This window comes from Phacochoerus africanus, chromosome 5 (genome assembly GCF_016906955.1).
Source record: "Phacochoerus africanus isolate WHEZ1 chromosome 5, ROS_Pafr_v1, whole genome shotgun sequence".
Classification (NCBI taxonomy): Eukaryota; Metazoa; Chordata; class Mammalia; order Artiodactyla; family Suidae; genus Phacochoerus; species Phacochoerus africanus.
This window is the reverse complement of record NC_062548.1, coordinates 25,163,187-25,189,526: the sequence shown is the minus strand read 5'-3', so window position 1 is coordinate 25,189,526 and position 26,340 is coordinate 25,163,187. Positions and strand designations below refer to the sequence as shown.

Here is a 26,340-nt window from a genome sequence, read left to right as displayed (position 1 = left end):
GATCGCAGCATTTGGAGGTTCCCAGGCTAGGGGTCGAATCAGAGCTTTAGCTGCCAGCCTACACCACAGCAACGCAGGATCTGAGCCGTGTCTGCACCCTATACCACAGCTCATGGCAATGCCGGGTCCTTAACCCACTGAGCAATGCCAGGGATCAAACCCACGTTCTCATGGATACTAGTCAGGTTCGTTAACCCCTGAGCCATGACCTCTGAACAAGTAGCTTAAAACAACCAACATGCATTGTGCTGAGGGCCAGTCCCTGTCTGAAGAGTTTGGCAGTGGTTTGTGATGGTTATGGATATGGACTCTGATCTGAAATGTCTTGCCTGCATCTTGGCCCTGCCACTCACTAGCTTTGGATACATCACTTAATTTCCCTTGGCTTTTGTTTCTTACTTGTAAAAATGACCATAATAATTCCGAAGGCTTTAAAGCAGTTCCTGGCCCAGAGTAAGCACAACATAAGTCTTCTTCTTCTTCTTCTTTTTTTTTTTGTCTTTTTGCCTTTTCTAGGGCCGTACCCGCAGGCTAGGGGTCTAATCAGAGCTGTAGCCACTGGCCTACGCCAGAGCCACAGCAACGCGGGATCCGAGCCACGTCTGCAACCTACACCACAGCTTACGGCAACGCCAGATCCTTAACCCACTGAGCAAGGCCAGGGATCGAACCCACAATCCCATGGTTCCTAGTCAGATTCGTTAACCACTGCGCCACGATGGCAACTCCAAGTCTTCATTTTTATCATTAGACACCTGTGACCTCATTTATTCCTCAAAACGACCTTATAAGGCAAGTACTATTACTGTCATTTTCATGTACAGATGAAACATTAAAGTTCAGAGAAGTGAACTGATTCACTCAGTTGTTCTTCTTGCATGGATTCAACGAATATTTTGAGAGCCAGTTAATCTGCCAGGCCTTATTCCAGAAGATTCTGGAGGTCCATCAGTGACCAGGACATACAGTATCCTGCCGTTGTGGGCTTATGTTCTAGCGGTGGAGGAGACAGATTGAAAAATAAATGCCTGGGAGTTCCCACTGTGGCTCGGTGGGTTAGGAACCGGACATAGTATCCATGAGGATGCGGGTTTGATTCCTGGTCTTGCTCAGTGGGTTCAGGATCCAGCGTTGCCCATGAGCTGTGGTGTAGGTCACAGCTGTGGCTCGGATCTGGTGTTGCTGTGTCTGTGGCATAGGACAGCAGCTGCAGCTCTGATTCGACTCCTAGCCTGGGAACTTCCATATGCTGTAGGGGTGGGTCCCCACCCCCCCCAAAAAAAGAGGGATTTCCTGTGATGGCTCAGCAGAAATGAATCCTACTAGTATCCATGAGGACGCGGGTTTGATCCCTGGACTTGCTCAGAGTGTTAAGGATCCAGCGCTGCCGTGAGCTGTGGTGTAGGTTGCAGACTTGGCTTGGATCCTGCATTGCTATGGCCGTGGTGCAGACTCAGCTTGGATCTCGTGTTGCTGTGGCTGTGGTGCAGGCTAGCAGCTGCAGCTCAGATGGGACCCCTAGCCTGGGAACTTCCGTGTGCCATGGGTGCAGCCCTAGAAAATGCAAAATCAGTAAATAACTAAAATAAATTTTAAAAAGAAAAAGAAAAAAAAATACCTAAATGAGATCGTCACTGATTGTACTAAATGCTGTGAGGAAAATACCTGGCGAGCTGTCACAGGAATGCCGGGCAGGGATTAGTTCTTAGCAGTCAGCCCATCAAGGGTGATTATTAAATGAAACATAATGCCATGTTCCGCTCCCCTAGGGAGTTTGAAATGTAATGGATGAGTCTGCTACTCTTGAAGAAGTCAAAGAAAAGAGATGTCAAGACACTGTAGCATATGGTGCCAACAATAAGTGCACAAGAATTTCAGAAAGTGAAGTTAGGGCGGAGGGGGTGAGTGGGGTGAAGGGCTTGACCCAAGCTTCTCAAAGTGTGGTCCCCAGTCTAGCAGCATTAAGGTCATCCTGGAACTTGCTAGAAATGCAGGAGGTCCCATCATGGCTCAGTGGTAACAAACCCGACCAGGATCCATGTGGATGCAGTTTCGAACCCTGGCCTTGTGCAGTGGGTTAGGGATCCAGTGTTGCCGTGAACTGCGGTGTAGGTCACAGATGTGGCTCAGATCCCACATTGCTGTGGCTATGGTGTAGCCCAGCAGCTGTAGCTCTGATTAGACCCCCAGCCTGGGAATTTCCATATGCTGCAGGTGTGGCCCTAAAAACAAACAAACAAACAAAAATGTAAACTTTCGGGCCCCATCCAAGACCTGTTGAATCCGGATCTCTAGGCGTGGGGCCCAGCAACCTGTTTTTAATGAGCCCATTTCTAAAGGGCCGAGTGCCAGACCAAGCCACAGTTCCTACCTGTTTCCATACTTCTCTCATCTCAGCTCCATCAGCTCCCACTGAAAAAATAATTTTTTTTTTTTTTGCATTGTTGGCTGCCCTGTGGCATATGGAGTTCCCGGGCCAGGGATCAGATCTAAAGTTGCTGTTGTAACCTAGGCGGGATCCTTTCACTCACTGTGCTGGGCCTGCATCTTGATGTTGCAGAGATGCTTCAGATCCCGTTGCACCATAGCAGGAACTCCGCCCCACTGGATTTTCAAATGGGTCCTGCACTGGCTAAAAAGATGCTTGGATCCTGAGCTCCCAAGAGCCTGGACAATACCCTCTTCCACTTAGTTCATCTGAGAAATGGCACACACTCATACAGGAACTCTGGAGAGAAGCACGACAACCCTCAAAATTGTAAAACGCAAGAGTCCAGAAATTTACCTATTTCCAAAGCCAATCCTCTCTACTTATCTTTGGAAAACGCTAAGCTTTTGAGTCCTATCCATGGTACTTACTAGCTGTGTGGTTTGCGGATGCTGTTTCACCTCTCTGGGCTTCAGCTTACTTGTCTTTAAAACAGGTACAATAACAGGGAGTTCCCTTTGTGGCGCAGCGGAAATGAATCCGACTAGTTTCCATAAGGATGCAGGTTTGATCCCTGGCCTTGCTCAGTGGGTGAAGGATCTGGCATTGCCGTGAGCTGTGGTGTAGGTCACAGATGTGGCTCAGATCTGGCATTCCTATGGCTGTGGCATAGACTGGCAGCTGTCACTCCAATGCGACTCCTACCTGGGAACTTCTATATGCCTCGAGTGTGGCCCCCCCGCCCCCCCATCAAAAAAAAGAATATATTCACAATATCTTCCCCACAGAGTTGTTAGGTTACCTGAGAAGGCGTATGTACAGTGTTTCTTTGTGATATCTCAGTCACCATGAACCTTCCATGAATGTTGGCCTTTGGAACAAGTAGGTTTGATGCTGGGTTTGGATTGGACTCTGCCAGAGCCATCCTTTATTTCAAGCATCGGAGTGTCTGACAAAAGAATCCACTCCGTGTATGAAATGGGTGATTCATTAACCCATGACAGGTGAGCAGATAGTAGCGAATGGTGGGTTAACGATCCCAAGGCTGTTGGTTTCATGTATAACTTAGCTGAGCCAACTGGTTTCCCTGGGACAAACATATTCTGTAGCCTGCACAAACAACACTTTTCTGCCATAAACACGCTTGTACAAACTTTGTGTCTGTCACGTGTTTCGCGGTTGAAGGTTGCATTCCTAGAAGGTTAAACAAAAACTAGGTAGTTAACTGAACTCTCTCGAGGAGGGTCCTGCTCCCTCTTGCTGCCCCCTGACGAGAGGAGCTATTGGACCACAAGAGGCAGAACTCACAAGATTTGAATGTAAACAAGATCTTTGCCCCACCTGGGAGGTTCCATACCATGTCCTGGTCACAGGACTGTAATTCTTTTCTAATCTTTGCCTAAGCTTCCTCGGAAGAGTCATAAACAAGGTAAGAACTTTGACCCCTCGAAAACATTTTTCTCAGCACGATGGTTTCGTCTCGATACTTCTTGTCAATTACCATTTTCGGGAGTTCCCACTGTGGTGCAGTGGAAACTAATCTGACGCATATCCACGAGGATGTGGGTTCAATCTCTGGCCTTGCTCAGTGGGTTAAGGATCCGGCATCGCCATGAGCTGTGATGTAGGTTGCAGAGGTAGCTCAGATCCCACGTTGCTGTGGCTGTGGATGTAGGCTGGCAGCTGCAGTTCCAATTTGACCCCTAGCCTGGGAACCTCCATGTGCTGCAGGTGCAGCCCTAAACAGACAAAAAATTAAAAAAATAAATAAATAAAAGAGAGAGAGAAAATGGGAGTTCCCTGATGCAGTGGGTTAAGAATCCAGCATTGTCACTACAGTGGCTTGGGTGGCTGCAGGGGCTGGGGTTCCATCCCTGGCCTGGGAACTTCCACATGCCACAGGCACATACTCCCCCCCCCCAAAAAAAAGAAAGAAAATGAAGAATCAACAATATTAGAGGGGAGGGATAAATTATGAATTAAGGATTATCAGCTACACATTACTATATATAAAACAAAAAAGGACCTATTATATTCAATATCTTTTAATGACTTACAATGGAAAAGAATCTGAAAAAGAACAGATACATATGTATAATTGAATCACTTTGCCATATGCATGAAATACTATAAATCAACTATACATCATTAAACACATTTTTAATTAAAAATCAGGAGTTCCCGTCGTGGTGTAGTGGTTAACAAATCCGACTAGGAACCATGAGGTTGCGGGTTCGATCCCTGGCCTTGCTCAGTGGGTTAAGGATCTGGTGTTGCCGTGAGCTGTGGTGTAGGTCGCAGATGCGGCTCGGATCCTGCATTGCTGTGGCTCAGGCGTAGGCCGACAGCTATGGCTCCCAATTAGACCCCTAGCCTGGGAACCTCCATATGCCGAGGGAGCGGCCCAAGAAATGACAAAAAAAAAAAAGAAAAGAAAAAAGAAATCAACGATATTAGATGTTAAAGTAGTAATGTACTTTAAACGTTTACATTTATTAAATTAACAGTTTTAGTAGCACAGGTAAACATATAAAGAACAAACAGGAGTTCCCGTCGTGGTGCAGTGGTTAACAAATCCGACTAGGAACCATGAGGTTGCGGGTTCGATCCCTGGCCTTGCTCAGTGGGTTAAGGATCTGGAGTTGCCGTGAGCTGTGGTGTAGGTTGCAGACGCGGCTCGGATCCCTCGTTGCTGTGGCTCTGGCGTAAGCTGGCGGCTACAGCTCCGATTAGACCCCTACCTAGCCTGGGAATCTCCATATGCCATGGGAGCAGCCCAAGAAATAGCAAAAAGACAAAAAAAAAAAAAACCTCATCTGGAGATATTGTCACACCTCTGTATTTGAGGCCATTTGTGAACTTGAGGCCTCAGCCAAATGATGACCGTGACATTGATGTTGCATCAGAACCCAGGAGATGGGTATGCAAAGTGAAGGGCTTCAAGCCCACCCCTAAACAAAGGTTCAAGGTCATTCCCATTTGCTATGGAAGGTGGGCTAGAAGGCAATGTCACCCATAAGAATGAGGAAGAAGGATATAAGCCTTTGGATTGAGCAGAGGGAGGGTCTGGGAGTTCTTTATGGGATATTCCTAGAGCCAGCTGGCAAAAGAGACTTGAGGGTTTACGAGTGGTCCAGTGGGGATGAGTGGTGTTGGGCTGGCATTGAGATGGTGGCGAGAGCATGGCTCAACTCAGAGAGGAAGAGTTGAGGAAGAGAGAGGGTAATGAGAAAGCTATCATTCAAACACGGGTGCCATACCATTTTTTTTTTTTTGTCTTTTTGCTATTTCTTGGGCCGCTCCCGAGGCATATGGAGGTTCCCAGGCTAGGGGGCGAATCGGAGCTGTAGCTGCCAGTCTACACCAGAGCCACAGCAATGCGGGATCTGAGCCGCGTCTACAACCTACGCTACGGCTCACAGCAACACCGGATCCTTAACCCACGGAGCAAGGCCCGGGATCGAACCCGCAACCTCATAGTTCCTAGTCGCATTCGTTAACCACTGCGCCACGACGGGAACTCCCAACCTACACTCTCTTAACCTTCCTTCTCCAAAAGATTGGAAGCTGGGAGACCTTGGTCTAAGTTCTGCCTCTGACACGTGCTTGCTAGAGGATTATAACCAGGTCCCTTCCCCTTCTGAAGATAACAATAATAATGAGATAGCTAGCCCCCCCCCCAAGGCAAATGTATTGAGTATCTACTCTGCGCCACATACTAGTATAATTTTTTAAAAAATCTCTTCTTCTGAATTCCAAGCAGGAGGTCTGTACCTATAAGCTTGGGATATATTCATCATGATGAACAAAACCTTCGATGCCAGGAAGTCTGGATAGATTTTTCCTAGAAAATCAGAATGCTGCTTAGGACAGAAAAGAATTGACATGGAAATACAGAAAGAGGAAGAGAGAGAAATTCAGAGCCTGGTTGGGTTTTTATGAGTCTGCAATGAGGAAAAGCTGTTAAACTACTGTACTATTGGTGATGGTGAAAAGTGGAAACTGAAAAATATTTGCCAGAAGTTCCCACGGTGGCTCAGCGGTAACAAACCCGACTAGCAGTGGGGTAAGAATCCAGCATTGCCATGAGCTGTGGTGTAGGTTGCAGATGTGGCTCAGATCTGGTGTTCCTGTGGCTGTGGTATAGGCTGGCAGCTGTAGCTCCAATTCAACTCCTAGCCTGGGAAACTCCATGTGTCATGCATGTAGCCCTAAAAAGCCAAAAAAAAAAAAAATTTTGCCGTGTGTCAAGTGATTGCATTCTGTTTAGCCCTTCTGATGAACTTAGGCAAAGAGGTGAACTGCTTGTGCCCTTTTTCTGGGGAGGTGTTGCTGGGTGGGGGCTTCAGGAGCCTGATGTAAGACACTGCTGAGACTGGCCACTAGGTGTCTCGGCTTTATTTGGGTTACAATAATAATAGCTGAAACGTATTTAGCACCTCCTATATCTCAGACTCTGTGCTAGTATGTTCCATATATCATCTCAGACAATCCTCACCATATTGTAAAAAAAAATTTTGGGGGGGAGTTCCCGTCATGGCGCAGTGGTTAACGAATCCGACTGGGAACCATGAGGTTGCGGGTTCGATCCCTGCCCTTGCTCAGTGGGTTAAGGGTCCGGCATTGCCGTGAGCTGTGGTGTAGGTCATAGACGCGGCTCGGATCCTGCGTTGCTGTGGCTCTGGCGTAGGCTGGCGGCTACAGCTCTGATTCAACCCCTAGCCTGGGAACCTCCATATGCCGTGGGAGTGGCTCAAGAAAAAGACAAAAAAATAAAAATAAATTTTTTTTGGCCACGCTCGCAGCATGCAGAAACTCCCCTGGCCAGGGATTGAACTCGTGGCACAGCAGTGACCCAAGATGCTGCAGTGCAATGCTGGATCTGTAACCCACTGTGTGCCCCCAAACTCCCAGTCAATCCTCACCGTAATCTTGTGAAGGAGAGTTACACTGCTGTCCCAATGTAACAGATGTGGCAACTGAGGTTCAGAATGGTTAAGCCAGAAGACTCTGGTTTAACAGGCTAGGGGTCTCATCAGAGCTGTAGCCGCCGGCCTATGCCACAGCCATGCCAGATCACAGCTACGTCTGCGACCTACACCACAGCTCACGGCAACGCCGGATCCTTAACCCACTGAGCGAGGCCAGGGATCGACCCCACCACCTCATGGTTCCTAGTCAGATTCGTGAACCACTGAGCCACGACGGGAACTCCTAGGCTCCTTTTCATTTGACTGAGCTGTGCACTTAATACCCAGTAATCCTGTCTCCTGGTGCTGGCCTGTCCTGGGCTGCGTTTTGGCCAAGTTCTGAGGGTCTGTATGCTCTGCTCTGCTCTGGGCCTCTTTCCCCCACAGACCAAGTGGCTTGCGCAGACCCAGAAATCTGCCAGAAGGTGTGTAGCAACCCGGCTGGCTGCTCTGACATCGCGTACCCCAAACTGGTGCTGGAACTCCTGCCTATGGGTAACGATCCCTCACCCCTAAATTGAGTCCCCGTGGGGCAGCCGGCAAGGAGACCCTTGGCTGGACTCTGATCTAAGTGGGGGGGGGGAAAGGAACCAGATGCGAGGGCCGTGAGAAGGCATGGGCTCTGGGCTGATGAACGAAGCCCTAAGCCCCGCACGCCCCACCCCACCCCCGATGGCGATGGCTCTGCGGCGGGGGGGGGGGAGGGGGGGGAGGGGGGGGAGGGGGGGGCTCCCCTCCCCCCACCACTCCGAGTCCCTCCTCTTGGCTCCCAGCCCTGACTTCCGCCTCTTGGGAGGTGGACCTCCTGGGAGGAGCGGGCTGGGCAATGGGATCCGCAGGGAGGGCAGCCGCTGTTGGCAGCACAAGCCCGAGGCCCACAGACCTCCCTTCTGCCCCCAGGGCTCCGTGGGCTCATGATGGCTGTGATGGTGGCGGCGCTCATGTCCTCCCTCACCTCCATCTTTAACAGTGCCAGCACCATCTTCACCATGGACCTCTGGAATCACCTCCGGCCTCGGGCCTCGGAAAGGGAGCTCATGATCGTGGGCAGGTAACGTCTTCTTGGGGGTGGGGGGGGTGAGTGTGAAAAGTCCAGACCGGCAGGGAGGGGAACGCTGAGCCACCCGGAGGGCACGTGTCATCAGCCATCAGTGACTTGTCCAGGCTGGCTCGGCCTCCTCCGATGGCAAAGGGGACATAGGTAGGACTCTGTGGGAGAGAGTCATGCATGCATTCATGCGTTCCTTCAAGGGATGTTCAGTAGGCACCTACGAGGTGCCAGGTGCCAGGTGTCTCGCAGCGGAAAGAAAAGACTCAGTATTGCCTTCGTGGCTCTAGAGAAAAGGAGAAGTCCACAGGCAAGTTATAAGCCCAGGAGCCAGGAGAGTCAGAGGCAAAGTCTCCAACTTGAATTGGGACATCAGGGGGTGGACTAGGAGGTAGCCAGGTAAAAGGGAGGAGGGGGTTACGGATATTGGGGGGGGGGCGTGGGGGTTATCGACCAAGTCTTCTTTAAAGTCTGAAGTCTAGGAGTTCCTGTGGTGGCTCAGCAGGTTAAGAACCCAAACGGTGCCCATGAAGATGCAGGTTGGATCCCCGGCCTTGCTTGGTGGGTTAAGCATCTGGTGTGGCTGCGAGCGGCAGCTTAGGTTGTAGATGCAGCCTGGATCCCGTGCTGCTGTGGCTGTGATGTAGACTGGCAGGTACAGCTCCGATTCAACCCCTAGCCTGGGAACTTCCATATGCTGTGGGTGTGGCTCTAAAAAGAAAAAAATAAATGAATAAAGCCCTGAGATCTAAAGGGGGTTTTAAAGTGACTGGAGTGAGTGGTGTAAAATATATGCAAATAGGCATCTCGTGGCTCTGCCCCTCAAGAAGATGTCCCCCAAGAGCTGTCAGCCTTGAGTTAGGGAAAGGTATGATGCCAAAGGTGTAATCCAGTAAAAGAAAAAAAATTCTAAACCTTTTTCTTTTCTTTCTTCCCCCCTCCCCCCTTTTGCTTTTTAGGGCTGCTCCTGTGGCTTATGGAAGTTCCCAGGCTAGGGGCCAAATTAGAACTGCAACTGCCAGCCTACACCACAGCCACAGCAACTCGGGATCCAAACTGTGTCTGCAACCTACACCATAGCACACAGCAACGCCAGATCCTTAACCCACTGAGCGAGGCCAGGGATTGAACCCGCATCCTTATGGATACCAGTCCGGTTTGTTACTGCTGAGCCACCACGGGAACTCCCCAAAGCTAAAACTTTTTCACTTCAAAGGAAAACAATAAGACAAGCCACCGACTGGGAGAAAATATCTGCAAGCTATATATCTGACAAAGGACTTGTAATCTAGAATAATCTACAAAATGAGACTGTGATCTAGAAAGTTATTGCAAGATACCACTATACACCCCCTAGAATGTCTCTAATCAAAAAGACAAGAAGGTGGAGAAGGTGGAACCCTCATGCTTTGCAGGTGGGAATGTAGAATGGGACAACTGTTCAAAAACAGTTTGGCAGTTTCTTTCTTTTTTTTTTTTTTGGCTTTGTGGGCCACACTGGCAGCATATGGAGGTCCCCAGGCTAGGGATCCTAATCGGAGCTGTACCCTCCAGCCTATGCCACAGCCACAGCAACTCAGGATCTGAGTTGCATCTGCCACCTACACCACAGCTCATGGCGACGCCAGATCCTTAACCCACTGACAAGGCCAGGGATCGAACCCACATCCTCATGGATGCTAGTCGGGTTCGTTAACCACTGAGCCATGCCGGGAACTCCAGTTTCTTAAAAAGTTAAACACAAACATAGCATAGCACCCAGAAAATTGCATTCCTAGAAATAAAACCATATGTCTGCACAATGACTTGTATGCAAATGTTCATAGCATTGCATTATTTTTTGCCATAGTCAAAAAGTAGAAATGATCCAAAAGTCCACTGATGGGTGAAGGATAGACAATGGTACGCAATGGTGTATCCACTCAATGGAATATTTTTCAACAACAAAAAGGAATGGGGAGTTCCCATTGTGGCTCTGCAGGTTATGAACCCGGCTAGTATCCATGAGGATGTGGGTTCGCTCAGTGGGCTAAGGATCAGCATTGCCGTAGGTTACAGATATAGCTCAGATCCCACATTGCATGTGGCTGTGGTATGGACTGGCAGCTGCAGCTCCGACTCAACCTCTAGCCTGGGAACTTCCATGTGCCACGGGTACGGCCCTAAAAAAGCAAAATATATACATAATACAATAAAATGAAAAGGAATGAAATACTTTTGTTTGTTTGTTTGTCTTTTTGCCATTTCTTGGGCCACTCCCGCAGCATATGGAGGTTCCCAGGCTACGGGTCGAATCAGAGCCGTAGCCACCGGCCTATGCCACAGCCACAGCAACTCAGGATCTGAGCTGCATCTGCAACCTGCACCACAGCTCTTGGCAAGGCCGGATCCTTAACCCGCTGAGCGAGGCCAGGGATTGAACTCGTAACCTCATGGTTCCTGGTCGGATTCGTTAACCGCTGAGCCACGACGGGAACTCCAGGAATGAAATCCTTCTACATGATAGATTATGAACCAGAAAGACATGCTACATGGAAGACGCCGACTGTGAAAGGCCACATATTGTATGATACCATTTCTGTGAAATGTCCAGAAAAAAGCTAACCTAGAGAGAGAAGCAGATATATATGTGTTTAGGGTAGGAACAAGAAGCAACTGTAAATGGGCATGAGGGAACTTTTTGGAATAATGGCCACTCTTTTTTTTTTTAATTAAAGTATATTTGCTTCACAATAGTTCTTTAAGTATTGCTGTACAGCAAAGTGACCCAATCACTATGCAGCACACACAGTGCCCTGTGCTATACAGTAAGTGATGGAGGTCCTAAAACTTGATTGCATAACTCTCTAAATGTACCCAAAGTTCCTGGATTGTACATTTCCAAGGAGTGAATCTTATGGCACATAAATTCTACCTCAATAAAGCTGAAAAGAGAGAAAGGAAGAGAGAGAGAGCAGGTCCCACTGGGTGCAGTGGGTTAAGGATCTGGTGTTGCCTTAGCTGTGGCGTAGGTTGCAGCTGCAGCTCAGATTTGATCCCTGGCCTGAAAACTTCCATAATGCTGCAGGTGTGGCAAAAACAAAACAAAACAAAACAAAAACTGAAAGAGAGAGAGAGAGAAAAAAAGAGAGGAGACAACCGTTCAGGGAAGATAACGCTAATCGGAGGGGTCTTTCTCCATCCGGCACCAGGGTGTTCGTGCTGCTTCTAGTGCTGGTCTCCATCCTCTGGATCCCTGTGGTCCAGGCCAGCCAGGGCGGCCAACTCTTCATCTACATCCAGTCCATCAGCTCCTACCTGCAGCCGCCCGTGGCTGTGGTCTTCATCATGGGATGTTTCTGGAAGCGGACCAATGAGAAGGTAGCTCTGGAGCAGCCCTTTAGCCCATGGCGGGGGGGGAGGGGGGGAAGGGGGGAAGGGGTCTGGAGAGGGGACTGGAGGGTGTCGTGACTTAGGTGACCAGGGAGGATGCGTTCTGCGGAGGAAGATACGGGGAGGGTGTCACCTGGCCTTTGCGGAGACGCATTGGGGGTTCTGTTTGGATGCCTTTTGTCCTTCAACAGGGAAGTGGCATTAACAGAGAATTGTAACTGATACAATAGAGGGAAAAGATGAACAGATGAGTAGCTCCCACTCTTGTGGAGACCCTGACCCCGGCAGTGACCGACACGAGAGAGCCAAACTTGGGAGAGGGCTTGCGGAGGTTTGCCGAGGCCCTCGCTGGCCGCCCCCCCAGCCCTGCACGTGTCTAAGATGGCCTTGCTCTGATTTGCAGGGTGCCTTCTCAGGTCTCATCTTGGGCCTTCTCCTAGGCTTGATTCGGCTGGTCCTGGACTTCATTTACCCGCAGCCTCGGTGTGACCAGCCAGATGAGCGCCCGGCAGTGGTGAGGGACGTCCACTACCTCTACTTCTCCATGATCCTGTCTTCTGTCACACTGGTCACTGTGTCCACCGTGAGCTGGTGCACGGCACCTCCCACCCAGGAGATGGTATTTTGGGGTTTGATGCTGCATCCATCATGGTGGGTGGCGGAAGACAACGCACACCGACTTAAGCCAAAAGGACTGATGGTCCAAAAGCTGGAAAGTCCAGGGCTGGGTTTTAGGAAGGACTTGATTTCAGGACACTGAAAAGACCATCAGAATGCATCGCTCGGAGTGCCCGTCGCGGCGCCGTGGTTAACAGATCCAAGTAGGAACCGTGAGGTTGTGGGTTCGATCCCTGGTCTTGCTCCGTGGGTTAAGGATCCGGCACTGCCATGAGTTGTGGTGTAGGTTGCAGACGTGGCTCAGATCTGGCATTGCTGTGGCTCTGGTGTAGGCTGGTGGCTGCAGCTCCGATTAGACCCCTAGCCTGGGAACCTCCATATGCTGCAGGTGCAGCCCTAGAAAAGACAAAAAAAAAAAAAGAATGCATCTCTCACTTTTACTTCTAGCCTCAGGCCCCATGTGGGGCCAGCAGCTTCTAGGCTACAACCTCTCTTATTCTCATTAGCAAAAGCATGAGCATTTGGGGGGAGTGGGCGTGCCCACAGCACGGGCCAGTTGCTGGGCCAGGGATTGAAGCTGCATCACAGCAGCAACAACACCAGATCCTTAACTGCTAGGCCACCAGGGAACTCTAGAAGGATAAGCATTTTTGTCCCAGCATTTCCAGCACCTGCAGTATATATAAGTTCCCAGGCTAGGGGGTGAATTGGAGGTGCAGCTGGAGCCTATGTCACAGTCTCTGCAACACTGGATCCGAGTTGCACCTGTGAACTATGCCACAGCTTGCAGCAATGTGGGCTCCTTAACCCACAGATCAACCCTCATCTTCATGGACACTATGTTAGGTGCTTAACCTACTGAGTCACAAGGGGAACTCCCAGAGTCAGCTCTTTTTCTTTTTCTTTTTTTTTCTGTCTTTTTGCCTTTTCTAGGGCTGCTCCCACGGCATATGGAGGTTCCCAGGCTAGGGGTCTAATCAGAGCTGTAGCCACTGGCCTACGCCACAGCCACAGCCACACCAAATCTGAGCCTCATCTGCAACCTACACCATAGCTCACAGCAACACTGGATCCTTAACCCACTGAGCAAGGCCAGGGATTGAACCTGCCACCTCATGGTTCCTAGTCGGATTCGTTAACCACTGCACCACGACGGGAACTCCCCAGAGTCAGCTCTTGATACATGATCATCTGTGAACCAACTCAATCTCTGGGGCCAGAAAAAATAGATGGATGGATCAGTGGGTCCCAGAGCCTCTACAGGCTAGGGTTAAGCTCCAGGGATTGGAAGGAGGGAGGGTGAGATCCCAGCGGGAGAATTAGGGCTGTTGCAGAAAGATGGGGAATGAATGGTGGAAACGCAGGGAGCCGAAGTTGTAGGACGATGGAGGGCGAGGCCGAGACTGGGAGAGACTCAGGTGAAGACTGAGCTTGGGGTTGGAAAGAGGTGGAACAAAAGGATGACAGCCACCCCATCCCCATCTCACATTTCATCTCTGCTCTGTAGGTCAGTCGCCTGACCTGGTTTACTCGCCATGACCCCATAGTCCTGAAGGAACAGGTGCCATCAGCAACTCCCGTGCCTGTCACCGTCTCTCAGAACGGGACACCAGAGGCCAGCAGCACCAACATCCAGTTTGAGATTGTTCAAGAAAACACGTCCAAAACCCACAGCTGTGAGTTGACTCGCTCCTCAGTTACCGTAGGAGCCTCAAGAAGCACCATGTGAGAGTTCCCACTGTGGCTCAGCAATAATGAACCCGACTCCTATCCATGAGGATGTGGGTTCAATTCCTGGCCTCGCTCAGTGGGTTAAGGATCCAGTGTGGCTGTGGCTGTGGTGTCGGCCGGCAGCTGCAGCTCTGATTCAACCCCTAGCCTGGGAATCTCCATATGCCGCGGGTGTGGCCCTAAAAAAAGAAAAGAAAAGAAAAAAGAGGCATCATATGTTTAAGGGGAATTTTTTCCATCAAATCACAAGCCAGGAAAGGGGGCACACTTGGAATTTTGGCATCTCCTGACTCCCAGGATCTGGTCCTTTCTCACTCTCTGGCCACCGGAAGGGTTAGCAACTTGCAACAGAAGCCGCAGAAGGGCAATGATTGCCAGTGCTTGTTGAGTGCCTACTAAAACACAGTTCATTGGAGCCTCACAAAACCCTGAGATATTGCTGGCGTTTTCCAAATTCCTGGTTTTAAACTGGCAGATTGCAGACATATTTTGGTTTCTCCCCCTTTCTATTTTAATAAGATGTGGGTTAATATTTAAAAGTCAAGAGAGGTCAAATAGAATCCCAGATCTCCATCTTCTCTTGAAAAGTTGGATGGTCTGACAACATGGAGCCCACATGTCTGCACTGAAAAAGTTGTCTGGGGCTGTAAAGCAGCTGTTCCTTAGATCTGGGATATTCAGTTAGCCAAGGACCCCACCAGTCCCTACTGTCTGCATGATCCCAAGGCTGCGATGGTCATTAATCATCACACATGGCTTTTTTTAAAAAAAAAATTGTGGCTATGAGTCCATGTCATCCTAAAGCAGGAAAACGCTAGAATAAAACCTGACGACCATGTGTTTCAAGAAAAATGAGAGAGAGAATCTTTCTCAGTGGAGGTGAGGTGTTGAATGAGCAAATGAGCTCTCCTGGCTCCACTGGCAGTTGCTTTTGCAGCCCTGGCTCCAAATGGAGAGAGTTTCCCGCCAGGGTGCCCATTTCCCTTCAGCTCCCTGGCAGGCAATGTGATACAGGCAGGGAGTCAGAACAGGTCCCGCAGCCACCTCTGCTTCTGCTAACCAGCTGGGTGGCGATGCTCAAGTTAGTCAGAGCCTCTATCTCTTCAACTGAAATTCTGCACCTGAAAATGGTGAAAAGTCTGAAAATACCGATCTTCCAGAACCTTCTAGCATTAATGCTAATTACCACCTTCCAGAAAAGGAACCTCAAGTCTTTATCACAGTGCATAGAACATTGCCAGTGGGTCCCTTCCCCTCTCTCTTGTCTGGGAGACATGGTCCATCCTGATGACCTTTCTTTACTTGGTTCTTTTTAGGTGACATGACCAAAAAGCGGTCCAAAGTGGTGAAAACCATCTTATGGCTCTGCGGGATGGAGAACAAGGGCAAGGAGGAGCCCCTGAGCAGAGCTGACCCGGTCATTGTTTCCTTGGAAGAAAACCCCTTGGTGAAAACCCTTCTGGACATCAACCTCATTGTCTGCATCAGCTGTGCCATCTTCCTCTGGGGCTACTTTGCTTAATGGGGGGTGGGGGGAGTGAACCCAGGGGCCCAAGCTCTCAGTTCGTCTTCAATGCCCCGATTTTTTAATGAAGGGAGAAAATAATAATAAAGCTTTGTTTGTTTACCACGAGGCTCCAAAGGTGTTTATGGGATTTTTTTTTTTTTTTTTTGGTCTTTTTGCCTTTTCCAGGGCTGCTTCCCATGGCATATGGAGGTTCCCAGGCTAGGAGTACAATCGGAGCTGAAGCCGCCGGCCTACACCAGAGCCACAGCCACGCGGGATCCGAGCTGCGTCTGCAACCTACACCACAGCTCACGGCAACGCCGGATCCTCAACCCACTGAGCAAAGCCAGGGATCGAACCCACAACCTCATGGTTCCTAGTCGGATTCATTAACCGCTGAGCCACGACGGGAACTCAAATTTATGGGCTATTTTTAATGTGACCTTTACCCCTTTTCGTCTTAAAAGGGAAGGAAGGTTAGAAGCTGCACAAAGAGGGAGTTCCTGTCGTGGGGCAGCAGAAATGAATCTGACTTGTGTCCATGAGGATACATGTTCGATCCCTGGCCTCATTCAGTGGGTTGGGGATCTAGCATTGCCGTGAGCTGTGGTGTAGGTCAAAGATGCGTCTTGGATCCCTTCTTGCTGTGGCTGTGGTGTAGGTCTGAAACTGTAGCTCTGATTCTACCCCTAGCCTGGGAACTTCCATATGCCATGAGTGTGGCCCTAAAAAAGCAAAAGAAAAAAAAAAAGTTAGAAAAAGAGAGGCCTAAATCCTTCCTTGTCTCAAAAGGCGCACGCGTACACACACACACACACACACACACACACACACAGAAGAATACTCCTAAGCCATAAAAAAGAACAAAATAACGCCATTTGCAGCAACATGGATGGAACTAGAGACTCTCATAATAAGTGAAGAAAGTCAGAAAGAGAAAGACAAATACCATATGATATCACCCATATCTGGAATCTAATATATAGCACAAGTGAACCTAACTATAAAAAAGAAACAAACTCATGGACTTGAAGAACAGACTTGCGGTTGCCAAGCGGGGGCGGGGGGGAATGGACTGGGAGTTTGGTGCCAGTAGATGGAAACTATTGCATTTGGAGTGGATAAGCAATAAGATCCTGCTGTGTAGCACAGGGAACTATATCTAGTCACTTGTGATGGAACATGATGGAGGAGAATGTAAGAAAAAGAATGTATACATGTATGACTGGGTCGCTTGGCTGTGCAGCAGAAATGGACAGAACATTGTAAATCAACTATAACAAAGTGTTAAAAAATAAAATATGACTCATCAAAAAAAAAAAAAAAAAAGGCCATGTATTCACTTTTCCTGTCCGTCATGGAACATCGACAGCCAAATTCAAAGGGACAGACAAACAAGGAGAATCCAGCCCCACCCCCACCAGTAGCCACACCTCCTGGGTTGAGTGGCATCACTCACCTTTGAAGGCCAGAATGGGGATTTTCTGTCGTGGCGCAGTGGAAATGGATCTGACCAGGAGCCATGAGGTTGCAGGTTTGCTCCCTGGCCTCACTCAGTGGGTTAAAGATACAGCATTGCCGTGAGCTATGCTGTAGGTCACAGATGCGGCTCAGATCCTGTGTTGCTGTGGCTGTGGTGTAGGCCAGCGGCTGCAGCTCCGATTGGACCCCTAGCCTGGGAACCTCCATATGCCGCAGGTGGGGCCCTAAAAAGACAAAAAAAAAAAATGAAGTACAGAATGGGGCCGGCATTCTATCTCTTGCCTTTCACTGTTACTGGCTTTGGGCGAAGGAATAGCTGGTCCCAAACGGTTTCCTTATGGTGAAACTTGCCCCTCAATTTGATCTCTGGGAAAGGGATAAAGAGGGTGCCTTGGAATCTTGTGCCATAAGAAAATCAGGGAGGGAGTTCCTGTTGGGATGCAGTGTAAAGGAATCTGACTGGTATCCAGGAGGATGTGGGTTTCATCCCTGGCCTTGCTCAGTGGGTCGGGGATCCAGCGTTGCCATGAGCTGTGGGGTAGGTCACAGATGCGGCTCAGATCCTGTGTTGTTGTGGCTGTGGTGTAGGCCAGCAGAAGCTGCAACTCTGATTTGACCCCTAGCCTGGGAACTTCCATATGCCGCGGGTTCAGCCCTCTAAAGCCAAAAAAAACAAAAAACAAAAACAAAAAACCAAAAAAAAAAAAAAGAAAGAAAGAAAGAAAAGAAAAAAGAAAATCAGGGAATTGTGTGCACATCAGGAGTTCCACCTTAGCCCGGGTGTCTCTGCTAGTGTCTGATGGAATGATCTGGAGGGGCTGTGAGTATCACATGCAGAGCTAAGAGCAGGGGCAAACCAACAGTTAGCCCTGAGCCATCTCTGGGGTAGCCAAGGGCCATGAGCCATCTCTGGGGTAGCCAAGGGCCATGAGATTGTATTCTAGTCCTGGGATTAAGGGAGCTGGGGTGGGGTGAAGGGATTAGAGCCACTTTCTTTTTTTTTTTTTTTTAGGTCTATGATGTCTTTATTTATTTTTTTATTTTATTTTCCCACTGTACAGCAAGGGGATCAAGTTATCCTTACATGTATACATTACATTTACATTTTTTCCCCCACCCTTTGTTCTGTTGTAACATGAGTATCTAGACATAGTTCTCAATGCTACTCAGCAGGATCTCCTTGTAAATCTATTCTAAATTGTGTCTGATAAGCCCAAACTCCCGATCCCTCCCACTCCCTCCCTCTCCCATCAGGCAGCCACAAGTCTTTTCTCCAAGTCCATGATTTTCTTTTCAGTGGATTTGTTCATTTGTGCTGGATATTAGTTGTAAGTGATATCATATGGTATTTGTCTTTGTCTTTCTGGCTCATTTCACTCAGTATGAGATTCTCCAGTTCCATCCATGTTGCTGCAAATGGCATTATGTCATTCTTTTTTATGGCTGAGTAGTATTCCATTGTGTACATATACCACATCTTCTGAATCCAATCATCTGTTGATGGACATTTGGGTTGTTTCCATGTCCTGGCTATTGTGAATAGAGCTGCAATGAACATGCGGGTGCATGTGGAATGAGAGTCTCTCAAGGAAGCAGAATGTCCAGACTGCAAAGGAAACCCTGGGGCCAAGGAGCCAGTGGCTTACCCAGTCACGCATGCTCTCTCTCTCTCTTTTTGTCTTTTTGCCATTTCTTGGGCCGCTCCCACAGCATATGGAGGTTCCCAGGCTAGGGGTTGAATCAGAGCAACAGCTGCCAGCCTACACCACAGCCACAGACATGCAGGATCTGAGCCACATCTGCAACCTACACCACAGCTCACGGGCAACACCGGATCCTTCACCCATGGAAGAAGGCCAGGGATCGAACCCGCAACCCCATGGTTCCTAGTCGGATTCGTTAACCACTGAGCCACGATGGCAACTCCTCATGCTCTCTTTTGAGTTCCTCCTCGAGGTTCTCAACATCAAGTCTGCTCCAAAGGTGAAGGCATGAGCTTGCCACCTGCCCTTGTGGGAGGCCTGGCTTTTCCTCATGGATCCAAATAACAGCTGTGGGTTGGACAAAGCCCCTTTGGCCCTCCTAGGAAAGTGGAGAGCTGTTTGCCGGCTGGCTGCTCTCCAGACCCTGTAACTGGCTCCTGGCAAGGGGCTGAGCTGCTGTCCGAGGCAAGAGGGCTCAGGGGGAGGCTGAGTGACTCTCCCAGGAGCCAAAGGAGGGGAGTGGGAGGCCCATGAGTCTTCCCCGAATTGCCCCTCAACCAAGCCCCCATGCCAAGACCTCTGCTGCCACCAGTGTGTGGGTCAGATGTGTGTTTTGGTGGGAGTTGCCACGATGGTGGCTCAGGCCACTGCCATCACCCCCCTAGGTCCTTGCCACCGGCCTCCCAACTGGAATTCCCGCCTCAAGTCTGGCTTCCTCTCCAGCCCCAGGCAGAGAGCCAATCTGGTCAAGCCACTCCCCTGCTTGCTCCCAGGATGAAGTCTACACTCCTGCATGGGAAGTTCAGGACCCCTGATGGCCAGGCCCCTTTCCAGCTTCAAGTCTGATGGCTCTCCTTTTACAGATTAGGGGCAGCCCATCCTTGTGCTGGGCCCACTTTGAGCCCACCCTGCCCAGGGGCTGACATCCAGCGGGCCCTGGACATATGGTCACGAATACCCAACACGCAGGTCTTTGCTTCTACTCTTCCCTCTGCCTCAACTCTCCCTCCTTCCTCTTCCTGGCTAACTCCTATTCTAGTCCCTGCTTACACATCACTTCTTCCAGGAAGCCTTCCCAGTCAGCCCACGCCACTATGACATGTGCCTTCAAAGCACGTGTCACACTTCGGTATTGACTGCCTACCCATCCAGCCAATGAGAAAGCTTGACAAGGGCAGGTAGTGTCACTACATTGATGCATGGGCTGCTGGAGGGATGCAGGGGTAATGTGCAGAATACAGAGGTCTGGCTCCTGGTCTCATATCCACCAGCCACAGCCCCTCCCTGACCCGGCTGCCCACCCCTGCCAGGGATACCCGCTATTCCTGCACCCGTTCCATCCTAGAGGTCTGAGCCCGTGGAGGTGACCGAATGGCTGATCCATCATCAGTCCTCTGCCCTTTGGAAGCTATGCTGCTGCCAAGCCCTCCTGGACCACAGATGATGGGCCCTAGGGCTGCCCTTAGGATCAGCTGTCAGCTTTGGGAAAGGCCCAGAGTCTATCATCACATCAGGCTGACTGCCTTCCTAACAAGGTGTTCATTTGGCCATTGCCTCAACCTTGGGCTCCCACTAGCTTCTCTCTCTCTCTCTCTCTCTCTGGAGGGGGGGTCCTCTAGCTTCTAGTCCTGCTCCCTGCTCTCCTCCATCTTCTCTACTGCAGCCACAAGGATCTAAAATACAAATGCAATAGAGAGTTCCCGTCGTGGCTCAGTGGTTAACAAATCCAACTAGGAACCATGAGATTGTGGGTTCGATCCCTGGCCTCGCTCATTGGGTGAAGGATCTGGCATTGCCATGAGCTGTGGTGTAGGTTGCAGACGCAGCTTGGATCCCGCGTTGCTGTGGCTCTGGTGTAGGCCGGTGGCTACAGCTCCGATGAGACCCCTAGGCTGGGAACCTCCACGTGCTGCGGGTGTGGCCCTAGAAAAGACAAAAAAATTTTAAAAAGTTAAAAAAATAAAAGGCAAATGCAACAGATATGCCCCTCCCCTATCTACAGCTCCTGGCTCCCCGGAACCACTTCCATAGTGAGTGATGAGGCCCTTCGTGCTCCAGCTCCTCCTTCCCACACCAGCCTCTTTCCTTGTCTGTTGTCCACCCCCTCCCCCTCTCTCTCCTCACAAGCTATGCTTGGCATCTAGAAGGTTCCTCTCCCCCTCTTCCCTCCACCAAGACAGGCCTTCTTCCGAAGTGCTCCCAGGCTCCACCCTCTCTGCAGTCTCTCCCCCTCTCAGGGTATTTGTTTGCAAGCTTCCTGGGGGGCCAGGGCCACGTTGGTTGGGTTCAGGTTGGTTCTCCAGGGTCTAGGAAGTCCTCCACGTTCACCTGGAGGATACAGAGAAGTCATTTATATGACATGGTTTCGATGTTAAGCATCCTTGTGTGAAAGCAAAAATGCTCTTTCCACCATGAAAAGGACATGCAAAAAAAAAAAAAAAATCAGGTTCCTTCAAATACAACTTACCCATGTGTGTGAGAACTGAACTCAAATACAGGCGGGAAAAACAGAACCCTGATGGATTTCTGTTTTGGTCCTTCCAAAAATATATTTGGCTCAAGTATATACCCTGACATGTGTCATTTGTGACAACTTTTTTTTTTTTGCTTTCTAGGGCTGCAACTGCAGCATATGGAGGTTCCCAGGCTGGGGTCTAATCAGAGCTACAGCTGCCAGCCTACGCCACAACCACAGCAACGCCAGATCAAGCCACATCTGTGACCTACACCACAGCTCACGGCAACACTGGATCCTTGACCCACTGAGTGAAGTCGGGGATCCTAGTTGGGTTCGTTAATGACTGAGCCACAACAGGAACTCCGACATTTTTTTGTTTGTTTATTTGTTTTTTGTATTTTAGGGCTGCACCTGTGGCATATGGAGGTTCCCAGGCTAAGGGTGGAATCAGAGCTGTAGCTGCTGGCCCATACCACAGCCACAGCAAGGCAGAATCCGAGCCACATCTGCAACCTACACCACAGCTCACGGCAATGCCAGATCCCCGACCCACTGAGCAAGGCCAGGGATCATGGATCAAGGTTGCATCCTCATGGATACTAGTCGGATTCGTTTCCATTGAGCCACAATGGGAACTCTGTGGAATGCCATTTTGACATGTGTGGCAGACCCCCCCCCTGGTGACCCTCAGTGATCCCTACCTCCTGAAGTCATGTCCTGTGCAGTCCCCTCCCCCTGAGTGTCGATGGAACCTACAACTGGCTTCCAACCAACACACTATGGCAAAGGTGACGTGTCTGTCTGTGATGATATTACAGCATGTAAGTGCTGTCTTGCCAGGAGGCTTTTCTCACTCTAGAGGCTGTCCTTGCTGGCTTGGTGAAACAGCCCTCCTGGGGAAGCCCATAGGACAAGGAACCAGAGACAGCCTCCGGATGATGGCCAGCAAGAAGCCCGGGTCCTCAGACTTTGTGGCCCTACAAGCATAAGGACCCTTCTGGCACTATCCCGAGGAAATTCAGGAGTAGATGCTCTCCAGATGAGGAGACCCCAGCCCTGGGTGACACCTTGACGGCAGCCCTTTGAGACTCAGGCAGAGGGCCTGACCCCCGGAAACTATGAGATAAGCGACATGTGTTGTTTTTGAGTTTCTGTTGTGGCTCAGCAGGTTAAGAACCCGACTAGGATCCATGAGGATGCGGGGTGGATCCCTGGCCTCCCTCGGTGGGTTAAGGATCCAGCATGGCTGCAAGATGCAGGGTAGCTTGCATATGTAGCTTGGATCTGGCATTGTGGCTGTGGGGCAGGCTGGCAGCTGCAGTTCCTATTGGACCCCTTGTCTGAGAACCTCCACATGCCATGGGAGTAGCCCTAAAAAGAAAAAAAAAAAAAAAGAAGGCCTAGGGATTCCGTCACTCTCAATGCATCCAACTTTGGGAATTCACAGGGTAGAGCCCAGCACCATCAAGACAGCCAGGGGATGCTCTGACCCACTGCAGCCTCCAGTTGCTGGATCAAGAGCAGGCCAGTGGGTGCTGCACGCAACCACCCTGGTGTTGCTGCAGGTGGGGGAGCAGGAACAGGAGGCCTGGGCACACTAGACTATACCTTCTATGGGGCACTGCCCTGTGGAGGAGGGAAGAAGACAGTCTGAAGGAACAGATACCAACAGCATCTTCCGAGAGGCCAGCAGCTTCCTGGACAGTCAGAGATGGTCGCTCTGAGTTTACAGACTTCTTTACCTCTCTGATGGTGGGTCTGGTGAAGAGACCCTGCCAGGAGTAGTGCTGGGGTAAGGGGACAGCCGTGTGACGATCCCCCGGCAGGGTGATCATGTCTCTGTAGCACGTGGAGGTGCTTCTGCCATGATGCAGTTACAGCTTTGTGTGTGTGTGTGGTCTACACCCCAGTCACAGCAACGCGGGATCCGAGCTGGGTCTGTGACCTACACCACAGCTCACGGCAATGCCGGATCCTTAACCCACGGAGCAAAGCCAGGGATCGAACCCGCATCCTCATGGATACGAGTCAGGTTCGTTACTGCTGAGCCACAATGGGAATGCCGAAATTACAGCTTCGAGTCTGGGCTGAGCCTCTGGGACCCACACCATGGCTCACCCACCTGAGAAGGTGGAGGGTGGTCACCCACACATGTGCAGAGGCAAGGAAGCTTCACTTTTCTTCAGATTGGGGCTGTTGAGGTCGGGAGATTGCTGCAAACAGCATAAGGGTGAAAACCAAACGCCACACTTAAAAGGAGGGTAGGGTTTATTATATTTCTTTTTCTTTTTCTTTTTTTGTCTTTTTGCCTTTTCTGGGGCTGCTTCCACGGCATATGGAAGTTCCCAGGCTAAGCTAGAGGTTCCCAGGCTAGGGGTCGAATCAGAGCTGTAGCCCCCAGCCTACACCACAGCCACAGCAACGCGGGATCCGGGCCATGTCTGCAACCTACACCACAGCTCACGGCAATGCCAGATCCTTAACCTGCTGAGCAAGGCCAGGGATCGAACCCAAAACCTCATGGTTCCTAGTTGGATTCGTTAACCACCGCTCCACAAAGGGAACTCTGGTTTGTTATATTTCTGAATCATTTTGTTCAAATGACAAAACATATGCTACAAATGTTCACTGGGGACCTTCCTTGAGCCAGGCACCAACGCCATCTCCTCAGCAAGCACCATGTCCCAGCTTCCTCCTGCATGTGAGCTCAGGCCTCCTGAATGAAGCATCTCCAAGGTGCTTCAGAGATGCCTGATAACAGACAGCCAGGCTCCTTAAAGAAGGCAGGAATTCTTGCTGTGGCTCAGCAATAACAAACCCGGCTGGCATCCAATGAGGATTCGGGTTCAATCCCTGGCCTCGCTCAGGAGATGAAGGATCTGGTGTTGCTGTGAGCTGTGGTGTAGACACACAGGTCGCAGACGTGGCTTGGACCTGGCATTGCTGTGGTTGTGGCGTAGCTGGTAGATGAAGCTGTGATTTGACCCCCTAGCCTGGGAACTTCCACATGCTGAATGTGGGGCCCTAAAAACAAAATCAAACTGGGAGGTCCCATTGTGGCGCAGCGGAAATGAATCCGTTTCCACGGGGAAACCCGGGAGACCACAGGGTTGCGGGTTCGATCCCTGGCCTTGCTCAGTGGGTTAAGGATCTGGCGTTGCCATGAGCTGTGGTGTAGGTTGCAGATGGAGCTTGGATCTGGCATGGCTGTGGCTCTGGTGTGGGCTGGTGGCTACAGCTCTGATTGGACCCCTAGCCTGAGAAGCTCCATATACCGCAGGTGTGGCCCTAAAAAAAAAAAAAGACAAATAAATAAATAAATAAATAAATATAAACAAAACAAAACCAAAACACCCCCCCCCCAAAACACCACCACCACCACCAAAAAACATTTAAGAGCAACACACATTGGGCGTGTGCTCTCTCTACAGGGTTTGTTTCAGAGCTAAAAAGGTGGGGATGGTGGGAGAAAAAGAACAGACAGTGTATGAGGAGTGGACCTTCAATAAACAAAAATTTAAGATATGGGGGAGGAGTTCCCTTTGTGGCTCAGCAGCTTAAGAACCCAACACAGTGTCCAAGATGATGTGATTTCAATCCCTGGCCTTGTTCAGTGGGTTAAGGTGTAGGTGTGGCTGTGGTGTAGGCCAGAGCTGCAGCTCCGATTGGACCCCTGGCCCAGGAACTTTGATATGGCTCAGGTGTGGCCATAAAAAGGAAAAAAATATATATATATATATTTTTTTTCTTTCTTTTTTTTTTCCTGTCTTTTCTAGGGCTGCACTTGCAGCACATGGAGGGTCCCAGGCTAGGGGTCGAATCACAGCTGTAGCCGCCGGCCTACACCACAGCCACAGCAACACGGGATCCGAGCTGTATCTGCGACCTACACCACAGCTCCCGGCAATGCCAGATCCTTAACCCACTGAGCGAGGCCAGGGATCCAACCTGCAACTTCGTGGTTCCTAGTTGGATTCGTTTCCACTGTGCCACATTGGGAACTCCCATATTTTCGATATAATTAATAAGTGCAGGGAGTACTTCGGGCATAGGAAACCGAGTGAAGAGGAAAAGATGATGGCTCTTTTGAAGTTAAACTTAAGTCAATTCATACTGGGAGGAGGTCCAGTGGTTTCTAAGCAAGGGATGGTCACGGATGCACCTGGCAAGCAACTCCATCAGTGGAGCTGCTCTGGGCAGCCAGCATGGCAGCATGTGTCCCAAGAGAAGATGCCAAATCTGGGCCACGGGGAAGGGCTGTCATTAGAACAGCTGTCCAGACCACCGGCCTCACTTTTCTCCAATTCCCCATCCACACAATTTTTTTTTTTTTTTTTTGTCTTTTTAGGGCTGCACTCATGGCATTTGGAAGTTCCCAGGCTAGGGGTTGAATGGGAGCTAGAGCTGCCAGCCTGTACCACAGCCACAGCCACACTGGGATCCGAGCTGCGTCTAACCCTAACCCTACACTGAAGCTCACCGCAACACAATGATCCTTAACCCAATGATCGAGGCCAGGGATCAGATCCACGTCCTCATGGATACTAGTTGGGTTCGTTACCGCTGAGCCACGACGGGAACTTCTGCCCCATCCACTCTTCCCCAATATTTCAAGGCTGGGGATGAAGTGCCTTCCAGTCATGGGAAAAGGGAATTGCCCTGCAAACTAATGGCTCTGACACCTGCGCTAGGCCTGTGGGGCTGCGATACTGTGAGTTGGCCTCCAAGGTTTCAAGGGTCTCCAGAGGAGTGTCTCTGGACAAGAAAGGGGAGGACTGGGGAGAGCAGGAGAAGAGCCTGACCCGTGGAACGTTCGCTGAGACACAGCCAGCCGTGGGAGGTGTCTGGGGCACCTGGCAGCTGGTCTCCCTGCTGTGACCCTGCTCCTCCATCTTCCCAATGCCTACATCCACCATTAGCCCCCCATGTGTCCCATCCATAATCCGATGTAGGTAAGTGATGATATGCACACCCAAACACACACGCACACACAATCCAGCGTGGCCTCCAAGAACCATCAAGG

At 50.2% G+C, this 26,340-nt stretch overlaps 1 protein-coding gene across 6 annotated transcripts in view; it reads left to right on the top strand.

The window, feature by feature from the left end:
• Window positions 1-15,797, top strand: part of SLC5A11 (solute carrier family 5 member 11) — an 81,096-nt gene extending 65,299 nt beyond the window's left edge. For all 6 annotated transcript variants that reach the window (XM_047779138.1, XM_047779143.1, XM_047779142.1 and 3 more), the window contains 6 exons: window positions 7,786-7,893; window positions 8,299-8,449; window positions 11,638-11,806; window positions 12,222-12,437; window positions 13,944-14,112; window positions 15,484-15,797. In XM_047779138.1, coding sequence (XP_047635094.1) covers window positions 7,786-7,893; window positions 8,299-8,449; window positions 11,638-11,806; window positions 12,222-12,437; window positions 13,944-14,112; window positions 15,484-15,689 — 1,019 coding nt within the window. In that variant the 3' untranslated portion in view covers window positions 15,690-15,797. The remainder of the gene's footprint in view (window positions 1-7,785; window positions 7,894-8,298; window positions 8,450-11,637; window positions 11,807-12,221; window positions 12,438-13,943; window positions 14,113-15,483) is intronic.
• Window positions 15,798-26,340: the final 10,543 nt, after the last annotated feature.